Here is an 11,585-nt window from a genome sequence, read left to right on the forward strand (position 1 = left end):
CTGAAACACTTGAACTTTAAAACAGCTCCAGTGGAGTTTGATATGAGAAAATGTTTCAGGATGTAAAACCTCAGCGGTAAACGTCAGTCCCTCAGAATCAAAGAGCGAGGGCTTCTTTCTAGAGCCGCCATTTTGCACCGAGAGACGTTCAACAATCATACAGGGAGAAATCCATCGTAGAAGAGGAGAGAGACCAATTTCTCCACCCACAGGAGCAGGAGAGAGACCAGAATGCAATGCAGCAGAGAGACAGGCTGGGCTTTTGAGTAAAGGGTAGTTTTTCGAGAGTTCTCTTTTTCTTAGTAAGCTGTCATTATCTCTTTCTCCATCTACATGTAAAACCCACAGCTGAAAGCAACAAGTTCACGCCCCTTCTCTGTGAGTTTTATCGAAAGGCACTCTGGGAAATGTAGTGTCTCCCTAACTGAAGTAGAAGCAGACGAGGCTGGTTGAGGGGAAAGTGGGTTCACCAAAACAGTAAATGACAACACGTCATCACTAAATAACTGGATAACTGGAATCTATTGAACATCACAGATGTTTTCCCAGTAGACTGATACTGACTGGACTGTTCCGGACGGAGGAATGCCATATTCAGTGGAATTCCCCTTTAAAACCAGAGCTGAGCTGTAAATTTCCACTGGCTTTTCATGGTGAGCGAAGCATCGGCCAACCAAACAACCGAATGCATTGTCTGGACGCCGGCTTGAATCCCAGGATGAACTGTGGAAAATTTTAATGAGGGGACGGGAGGGTGGGGGCATGCTAGTATGATAATCCCAATTATTCTGATAGATTATTAGTCTTGATCATAGGGCTGGGCGATATGGTTGAAATCAATATCATGATAATCATAAGGATTTTTCTCTATATCAATATATATCACGATATGGTTCATCTATGCATAATCACGTTAAATAATCAAATTAATGTTCATCTCATTGAACCGAATGGTAATGTTAGGTGTGATGTCAAACTAAACAGAACTTTTCAAATAATATTCCTACCATACCTCATTTTATCACAGTTTTTAAGTAAAATTTGCTTGTCATCATCAGTTTAGACAGCAGAAATGTGTGTCACGATATTAAAATATCTTCATATCATCACGATATGATTCCACTGAAAGACGATAAACGATAATATTGAATTATTGCCCAGCCCTACTTGATCATTTTGGGAATAAAATTATTTTACTGCACTTTTCATCAGGTGTCTGGACTATTTTTAATAACAGCAGGCGTTCTGTATGAAATGAAATTTCAGAAGATCTCAGATGTGCCACAAAAATATGATTATTGTTATTGTATTATTATTATTATCTTCACTAGTTTATTTTCTTCTTCTTTTTTCCTTCCCCTTTCTCCCAATTCCACGAAAACAAGTATTCTGACTCCTGACAGGCAGCCATTGAAAATAAGAACGTGTTCTTAATTGAATTGCCTGGTTAAATAAAGGTTAAAGAAATAAGAAAATACTCGTGGAAACTAAGATTGAGATTGATTAACTGAAAACTTCACCTGGTAAACAAGTCTAAAAATACTCTCTAATAGAAACTCTTGCAGGGCATCATGGGAATAACATGTTTCACTTGAAATTCAGTGGAATTCCCCTTTAAGAGAGAAGGCAACGGCCGCTGAGCTGTACATTTCCACTGCGTCGCCACGGCGACGGCAACGCATCACTTGACAGCTGAGCGTCAAACGAAGAAAACAAGGGACACAAGACTGGAGTTTAAAAAGTGACAGACAGACAGACAGACAGGCAGGCAGACATACAGACAGACAGAGAGACAGACAGACAGGCAGACAGACAGACAGACAGACAGACAGACAGACAGACAGACAGACAGGCAGACATACAGACAGACAGAGAGACAGACAGACAGGCAGACAGACAGACAGAGAGACAGACAGACAGGCAGACAGACAGACAGACAGGCAGACAGACAGGCAGGGAGAGAGACAGGTCTTACTGAGGTCCAGCATGGAGGAGGGGTAGGAGGCTCCATGGTAGGCCAGCAGGCTGATCTCTCTCTGCCTCTGCTGCTGCTGGACTCTCAGTTTGGCCCGGCGGTGTCGGTACGCACAGCAGCAGCTGAACAGGATCAGGACCGTCCACAGCAGCCAGAACCCTGCACACACACACACACACACACACACACACACACACAGAATTATAACATTTCACCCTTGTATACTTACGTAATATTGTAGTAGACACCTATCAAATATAAGCAATGCTGTTATGAAGACAATTAAAAACAACACTACTACTACTAATACCACTGCTACTACTACTGCTATTACTACTATTACTGAGGGTGATTGGAAGAGATTTCTAGATGGTTGTTAGGGTGTACTAGGTGGTTGCTAGGGTGTTACTAAGCGGTTGCTAGGTGTTTCTATGTGGTTCCTAAGTGGTTGCTAGGTGTTTCTATGTGGTTCCTAGGGTGTACTAGGTAGTTGCTAGGGAGTACTAAGTGGTTGCTAGGGTTTTTCTAGGTGGTTGTTAGGGTGTACTAGGTGGTTGCTAGGGTGTTACTAAGTGGTTGCTAGTTGTTTCTACGTGGTTCCTAGGGTGTACTAGGTAGTTGCTAAGGAGTACTAGGTGGTTGCTAGGGTGTTTCTAGGTGGTTGTTAGGGTGTACTAGGTGGTTGCTAGGGTGTTTCTAGGTGGTTGTTAGGGTGTACTAGGTGGTTCCTAGGGTGTTACTACGTGGTTCCTAGGGTGTACTAGGTAGTTACTAGGGAGTACTAGGTAGTTGCTAGGGAGTACTATGTGGTTGGTAGGGTGTTTCTAGGTGGTTGTTAGGGTGTACTAGGTGGTTGCTAGGGTGTTACTAAGTGGTTGCTAGGTGTTTCTACGTGGTTCCTAGGGTGTACTAGGTAGTTGCTAGGGAGTAGTAGGTGGTTGCTAGGGTGTTTCTAGGTGGTTGCTGAGGTGTTTCTCGTGGTTGCTAGGGTGTACTAGGTATACATAGTGTAATTAATCCTAACTCTGCTTTTTGGATTATTTGGGCCCGACACCATAGTACTACCAACTTGTAACCCTGGTAACTACTCACCTACAGCAGTATTACAATCATACACTATGGTACTACTACCACAGTATTACTACCCCACACCACAGGACCGCAGTACTAGATCCCACCCCCCCGGTACTGCAGACTTACACCAGAGTTCGTAGTAGTACGTGCAGCAGCCGGTCTCTCCGCAGCAGTGTCCGGTCTCACACAGGTATCCCCCGTTGGCGCTGGCCCCGGGGCAGTACCGCGGTCTGCCCAGCAGGGGCAGGCTGCCACCGGAGTGGTACTCCATCACCCCTGCTCCGCCCGCCGCTAGCCCCGCGCCACCGCTAGCCGCTAGCCGCTAGCTGCTGACTAGCCGTTAGCCGCTGAGTACGTAAAGCTGAACGGGGTCCAGCTACATTTTCAAAGTAGATTTTTCCAACTGAATTCTACTTTTGAAGATGGGTGGGTGTTTCGTCGGGGTTGAAATGCTAGCTGTTAGCCGCTAGCTGCCAATTTGCAACGTAGATGAAGCTAATCTACATTTTCAAAGTAGTTTTTTTTGTGGTTTAGACGCTCGTTTTGAAGGTTTGTGTCACAGTGAAGAAGCCGCTAGCTTGACGAACTCTTGCTCTGTCAGCAGTTTCACGGTCATCTCCCTGGACGGCAGACCGTCAGGCCCCGCCGCCTAGCAAGTTTGGGGGAAGGAGGGAACGATTCAGGGGGGGCCCCAAGACTGCAGGAGCCCCCAAAAGTCTGGTTAGAGCTTGTAATTGGACCCAAATATTCCCGGCAACACTCCTGCTAATCAGCTGACACTGACATTCCAGGTCCGTTAGCCAAAAATGGAAGATTTTAGCTAACTGAGCTGCGTTCAAACACATGTAACAGTGTTTTCAGAACAGCTGTACACAGTTTAACTAAACTATTATCTTTTCCTGTTGTTTCACTGTACTTGTACTAGAAAATACGAGTACTACTGCAGTTGTACTGCACTGGCTGGTGGAGCGAGACAGGGTGACGGCCAATAGGAGGTCCCGAACTGGAGAGAGAGAGAGAGAGGGGGGGGGGGGGGGGGGGGATTTAAGACAATTGTTTATTGATAAACAGCACGACAGTACGTCACACACACACACACACACACACACACACACACAGCTGAAATGTCCACTACTACAGGCCTAGCTATTTGATATTCATCACTGCACCGACTCAAACCGCAAGCCGGCACAATGCTCTCTCTCTCTCTCTCTCTCTCTCTCTGTCTCTCTCACACACACACACACACACACACACACACACACACACACACACACACACACCGCTGCAGTGTAAAAGAGTTCAGCTCATAGGAAGCGTTGTTGGTCTTAAACAGTTTCTACAGAGCCAAGTTCTGCCTGCTGCAGTGCTGCATGGCACTCACACACACACACACACACACACACACACACACACACACACACACACACTCACACATACTCAACAAACAGCTTTGGAGTGACTGTCTTTGCCTGTAAGAAACATTGTGAACGCCATGGCTCATGGCCTGTGGACATAAAACACACACACACACACACACACACACACACACACACACACACACATATCCATGTTGCATACAGTTCATGTAGACACACACACACACACACACACATATACATATATACAGTACATGTGTGCATATGTATCCTACATATAGCCTACACAGACACACACATAGAAACACACGTTCACGTACGCACACAGTAAACACACACACACACACACACACACACAATCACACTATGTAATTATGCTAAGCAGCAGTATATATACCAATACGATGCAGTTGTGTGTGTATAATCTGAATTGAATCTGAATTAAATCTGAATCAGCACGGTAAACCAGACCGCAGTCAGACACACCGGCTGCCGTTAACGGTAAATTCCCCCGGTAATAAACAAAAACAAACGCACCCGCTCCATCACCATCATCCTGTGTGATGCTGCCGTGTCAGTCCGCCGGTTCTCCTCCCGTTATCACCGTTAATAAGATTGTTTTTTGTTATTTGTGTTGTCGTTCCCGCTGCCTGTCGGTGCTCGGTACCGTCGGGCCTCCTCTCTCTCTCTCTCTCCGGTTCCCCTCCTCCTCTCTCCCTCCTCGGTGCGACCCTCCGCCAGCCCCGCCGCCATCAACACCAGCGGCGAGTCAAGCCCGCGGCACGACACGCACCACTTCCGCTTTCGATGGAGCTGTAGCTTTCAAAATAAAGGTCCCGTGTTTTTTTTGTTTCCAAAATCATCTCTGGCTGCAGGATCAGAATAATGTTCTTCATGATGGTCTGCAGAGAAATGTAGTTTATTTAAAAGTTGATTTATTTTTTCATTTTGTTTTTTATTTTATTATTTATTATTATTATTTATTTTATTAGTTGATTCGTTTTTTAGGTTTTTAGTTTAGTTTTGATGCATTAGTTACAATGTGAAACCATAGCAATAGATTAGAATAGAATAGTATAGAATATAATAGAATAAGGTCTTTACTGAAACAAAACCAGGGCCGGGAGGGAAACTGGTTTGGGTAAGAGGAATTCCAGTGACACTAGCAGTTCTGAGAGCAAATATTTATTAGTAAAATCAATGTGTTTGGGTACAGAATGGGGAAGTGGAATAATGTAGCCTATGTTATCACCTTTTCTCTATCCAGTATACTCAGATACTTAAAATACATGATCTGTAGGCTACCAAGTGTAACCACTGATGCTTTTATTCTTAAGGGAAAAAAATAAATAAAACACCTAAACCGGAGGTGCTGTGTTTATTAATTTCTCTTGACTACTTGACAGCCCCGCCATTACAGCCACCAGCCGGTAACGGCACCGAGTCCCACTGCAATAACGGATTATCAGCTGCTGTCTGTCGGTGATAATGAAGACAGATTGAACGAATTTGGACGAAATACCAGAAATTACACTCCGCACTGCAGGAATTATCATATATTCTAGTGTTTATACTAATAATAACAGGCTGCTGTTGTAATTTGATAAAAACAAAAAACAAAACAAAACATATTTCTATAAAAATATGCGTTTATGGAAATAGAGGCGGGATGAACAGAATGAGAAAAAAGAAGGCATGATAAGAAGCAAACGACTGGACAGATTCACATTCACATTTCCATAGTATTGATAATAAATCTAGTAGTAGTGATGATGTAAAAAAAAAAAAAAAAAAAAAAAAAAAAGGATTATGGATTCTCATGGCGGACGCACTGGGATCTGATTGGCCCGAGGTGACAGGCTGCGGGCCAATCAGATCGCACGCTGCGGGAGGCTGCCGCTCCTAGCAACAAGAGAGAACTCTTTTATTTATTTATTTTTTTTACACACGTCCTGCAGAAATGATGACCGGTTAATGTTAGTCTACATGTACAGTTGGTATGTTACAGTTAGTCTACATGTAGAGTTATCATGTTAAAGTCGGTCTACATGTAGAGTTAGTATGTTAAATTAAGTCTACATGTAGAGTTAGTATGTTAAATTAAGTCTACATGTAGAGTCAGTATGTTAAAGTCAGTCTACATGTAGAGTTAGTATGTTAAAGTCAGTCTACATGTAGAGTTAGTATGTTAAATTAAGTCTACATGTAGAGTTAGTATGTTAAAGTCAGTCTACATGTAGAGTTAGTATGTTAAAGTCAGTCTACATGTAGAGTCAGTATGTTAAAGTCAGTCTACATGTAGAGTCAGTATGTTAAAGTCAGTCTACATGTAGAGTTATCATGTTAAAGTCAGTCTACATGTAGAGTTAGTATGTTAAAGTCAGTCTATATGTAGAGTTAGTATGTTAAAGTCAGTCTACATGTAGAGTTAGTATGTTAAAGTCAGTCTACATGTAGAGTCAGTATGTTAAATTAAGTCTACATGTAGAGTCAGTATGTTAAAGTCAGTCTACATGTAGAGTTAGTATGTTAAAGTCAGTCTACATGTAGAGTCAGTATGTTAAATTAAGTCTACATGTAGAGTTAGTATGTTAAAGTCAGTCTACATGTAGAGTTAGAACATTAAAGAAGGTCAGTGTCGGACTAAACACAGCAGGGAGACAGACAGCAGCTGTTCCAGTCAGTAGATTTATTGTGATTCAACATGCTAAAATAAAACTCAGAGGCGTTTCAACAGGTTTCAGGTTAACAGCTGGCTCTGACCTGACCTTCCTGCTGAAAAAAAAACAAACAAACTGAATGACGAGGAGGCTCTGCTCGGCCCCGTTTGGCCCAGGCCAGTGAAACCGGTCTAAAATAAACCCGGGTCCCTTTCACAGCATCGGTCACCCTGTCGCCCTCTGCTGGTCGGTCGATTCTCTGCAGGGAATTTGATATAAAACGAGTGTATTAAACCTCATGAGGCAGTAACAGCTCCCTCTGCTGGCTGCAAATCCCTTCATTTAACAGACAAAAACAAAATCATTTCTCATCCTAGAGCAGGAACGGTTAGAAACTATAATTCCTACAATAACTTCATATCAATAAAACATTGGAAATATTGATTGAGAGTCAAAGCAGCCTGTTTACAATCAATGAGGGAAGCTTGTTTTTTTTTATGTTTTTCATGTTTCATGCAGTGGATTCTGTTGTGATTTAACATCAAATTCCCAGTAGAGAGGAAAACCTTGTTCAGCTGAACCAGAGCGACGGTGTTTCTGACTGGAGGAAATGTTTGGAAGTAATACGAACTAAACTAAACTAAAACTGGACCAAATCTCATTCAGAATATGAATCATGCATTGATACAACCGGACTAAAACCGACTTACAGAAAACTTCATTCAGTCTACAGATATTCAACAAGAATATACAGAAGTAAACCTGTGGAATATTGTGATTCACTAAAAATACAGAATATAAACTTTATAGACGACTGAATAAAACTAAATAAATATTGCATTTCATAATCTAAAAGAGGATATCATATTAATAGTTTCCAATGAAACTGAGATAGAAAATGACTCGATTGTGAAGAATAACAGCAATAGTAGCAGAAAACAAAGGTATAAAATGATTTAAAATGAAAAATAGAAACTATATTAACAGAAAAAATAGAAAGAAATATTTGACTACGAAAAATAGAAACAACATGAGCAGAAAGTGACTCCACTATGAGCCAAACTTATGGAAAGAATAGAAAATCTGATTATGGAAAAGATTAAATTACACAAAAAAAAAACAACAACTAAAAAACAATTAAAAAGAAATTGAAAAGCAAGTATGTTTTATCTTTTAAAACCCTGAGTGCTACAGTGACCAATAGATTACACACCAGATTTATTTCTCTGGATTTCAATGAAAAAACACATAATTGTCGGTTGAATAAGAACATCCTGTGAATTCATTTGTGCGTTCAGTGTGTGTGTGTGTGTGTGTGTGTGTGTGTGTGTGTGTGTGTGTGCTTTAGTCCTCTGCCATGCAGTGTCATGCTGCAGCCTCTGCTCCCTCCTGTCTACCTGTCCATCCCTTCAACAGCAACCAACAGGGCGGCCATTTTGCGTCAAAGCCCTGGGAGGGAGCCATGTTGCCGTTGTTGTTGTTGTTTTAGAAGAAACTTTCAGTCCAAACGCAGAGTTCCTTCATGGCTCAGGCTGGTTTCTGGTATCAAACAGGTCTTAAAGAATAAAAACTGGTGTCATTTTATGTTTATCGCCTGTTTAAAAGTCTGAACCAGCGATGTGTTTCAGGCAGAAGCTCCTGCTGTCTGTTCTGCTGCAGGTCTGAACTCATAAACTCCCACTGATCTGACATTTACATTCAAAACAGTGAAGACAGAACACAGAACTTGAATGGAGAGAACGGTTCTTCCGCGGTTTGTCAGGGTAATTTAGCTAGTTCAGCATAAAATGGCGACTATGGAATTGTAAGTGCTAGCTGCTATGGTGACAACACAAGTCTGGACATTAAAGGCTCAATTATGCCCAACGTTAAATACGTATACGTATACGGACGGAGCCTTCTGTCCGTATTCTGCTTTCATTTCGTCCGTATTTGTGCACGTTTTCTGAAAGCTTACGGATACGGACGAAACGGAGCAGTACCACCGGAAATCGTGGGGGCAGTGCAGCCGATAGTTCAAGCGAGACCAGCGAGACACGATGAAGACATGTTGTTTGTTGTTCACAACAAACATGGCGACGGTGGACAGAAACTTTTGACTCTCTACTGCCCTCTAGTGGATGTATTGCTTAACATCCATGCCAATGTAAAGGACGCATGGAAGTGTGTGGGCAGTGACGGTTACATCGTTTGAAACGGACGTATTTATTTTCGTACGTAAAGGAAGCATAAATGAGCCTTTAGGCTGTAAAGTCTGTAACACTGTGAGAACTGAGCAGATGAGTCTGTTAGAAAACTGTCAGAACTCAACTGGAAGCTAACGTTAGCGACGAGGCTAACGTAGCTTCATCACAGACTGGACTTCTCTCTCCAGCTCTTCTAGTCAACATTAGCATGTTAGCAATCCATGGCAGCAAGGAGACAGAGAAGCTGCTTTGGTTCTTGCTGTAAAACCTCTCAGCTCAGTGACTTGCTGTGAGTCGCTTTATACAGAAGCTAGTCCAACGGGTCACAGCAAGATGGCCGCCGCTCAGACCGTCCAGGAACGTTGATTTGAACGGGAAAGACCGTTCTATCTGTTCAAGTTCTGTTGAGGAGACAAACTGCTGCTCTGTCTAACATAATCCATCATGTTGAACAGCAGGGGGTTTGTATTTTCTTCCTAACATGACTTTATTACACAGATAATTATTGAATTTAATGGAACTATTTTTCACTTTTTACTGCGCACTGTAACGTTCTACGAAACTTAAACTTAAGGCAGAGTGAGAGGCAAAAACACACAAAGATCTGTTCACATTCAATTCAGCAGAACAGAAACACATTTGAAACGACCGCAACTGCTGTGATTATCTTCTAAAGTCATGTTAGGAAAAACCATATATATATAAACTTAAAAGCATCACTTCAAGTAGCCTAACGTGTTACTGAAATATCAATACATGTATTTTCCAGGACTCTCCCAGACTTCCCAGACCTGCAGCTAGACCCTCACATGGTTTCAGAGCGGAGGAGAGGACAGTGATGTCAGCGGCCGCTCCTCCTTTCTCCTCCTATCAGATGAGGAAGAGAGGCAACGGGAACCAGGAGGCGGATTCACAAAAAAAAAAAAAAAAAGCTCTTAAGAAAATTACCTAAGAAGTTGATTTAGGAAGTTCTTAAGAAAACTTGTAAGTGCGATTCCTCAATATTTTCTTACGATTCCTCTCATCTCTTACGAACTTCTCTTGGTTTCTTACTTAGGAACTTCTCAATTACGGCCGACTTAGCAACCGCGACATAAACAAGCACACAAGGACCGAAAAATTATTATTTTAAGTAATTTAAATAAGGACATTTGATGTCATGAGTGCACTCTGTCTGCTAGCTATCGCAATTTAACTTTTGTTGGCGTGAAATTTAAAATCCACCATCACAAACTTCAAGAAGAAAACGTTAACGGTAAAAACGGTATCATCTGCAAAACAAAGAAGGTATTTATGAACTTTTGTGATGAATATTAACTTTTCTTAACTTTTTAAGGCTAAAGTTACCAAAAAACAAAACAACAGCACTTAAGATTTTTTTCCTAAGACGGTTTTGTGAATCCAGCCCCAGGAACCCTGGGAAGGTTTGTAGTTCTGTTTGTAGTCCAGAGGAGGCGGACTGAGCGTGTCAGGATCCACGATGTGAGTTACATATTCAGCATTTTCCCGCCACTTCATACATTTTTATAATCAGCAATCATCTTGCTCTGATGACTGCCTTGACAGAGGAACCAATCACAGCCCAGGTTGACAAGAAGCCCCGCCCCCAGTCGTTACCGAGAGACCGAGGAGTCTCATTATAATACTGGATCAGTCATCCAGTCGGACATCTTGACTTGAGGTCGGCTCGTCCTCCTGGTAGGAAGAGGAAGGTCAGACGTACTGCTGGGGCTTCTGGGTAGTGGTGGGCGTGGCCTGTGGTGGGAGGGCTTGGGCTTCTCTGGGGACTCTCCCTGGTCGCCATGGAGACGAGGCGGGGCCTCGCCTGTGGAGGAGGAGAGAGGACTGTCTGACTCCAGGCTGATTTCACTTCATGTTTCCACTGAGATACATTACACTTTTCTTTTGTTATTCAACGTGTGTGTGAGAGAGTGTGTGTGTGTGTGTGTGTTAGAGTGTGTGTGTGTGTGTGTGTGTGTGTCTCACTCTGGATCTTGGACAGGGCGAACTCCAGTCCCTTCATGGCTTTAGCTTGGTTACTTTTAAACCTGGCAAGACCAAACTCCTGGTAGAGAGAAGAAGAAGAGAGAGAAGGATAGAGAGAAACATAATGTTATAATACTGATAATAATTTAGATAAAATTGTTTAATTAAAATAACATAAATAAGAATGATTAAATTAAATAATTAAATATAAACAATAATGCAGAAATTATATAGAATAATAAAGTAATTATTAAATTAAAATAATTAAATTAATTTGACAATTTTATTTAAATACCTAAATTATTAAAATAAATAATTTCACTGG

The 11,585-nt window shown here is 42.0% G+C and overlaps 1 protein-coding gene across 2 annotated transcripts in view; it reads right to left on the reverse strand.

Annotated features, from left to right (window-relative positions):
* Nucleotides 1-7,116: 7,116 nt before the first annotated feature.
* Nucleotides 7,117-11,585, reverse strand: part of LOC139640512 (PRELI domain-containing protein 1, mitochondrial-like) — an 8,288-nt gene continuing 3,819 nt past the window's right edge. For both annotated transcript variants that reach the window (XM_071514684.1, XM_071514685.1), the window contains 3 exons: nt 11,261-11,339; nt 10,998-11,099; nt 7,117-7,347 (listed from right to left, as the gene is read on the reverse strand). In XM_071514684.1, coding sequence (XP_071370785.1) covers nt 7,280-7,347; nt 10,998-11,099; nt 11,261-11,339 — 249 coding nt within the window. In that variant the 3' untranslated portion in view covers nt 7,117-7,279. The remainder of the gene's footprint in view (nt 7,348-10,997; nt 11,100-11,260; nt 11,340-11,585) is intronic.

The sequence above is a fragment of the Centroberyx affinis genome, unplaced genomic scaffold (assembly GCF_046629955.1).
Source record: "Centroberyx affinis isolate AG114_WGS23_722 - 3 ecotype Tasmania unplaced genomic scaffold, CSIRO-AGI_Caff_v1 ptg009608l_1, whole genome shotgun sequence".
NCBI lineage: Eukaryota > Metazoa > Chordata > Actinopteri > Beryciformes > Berycidae > Centroberyx > Centroberyx affinis.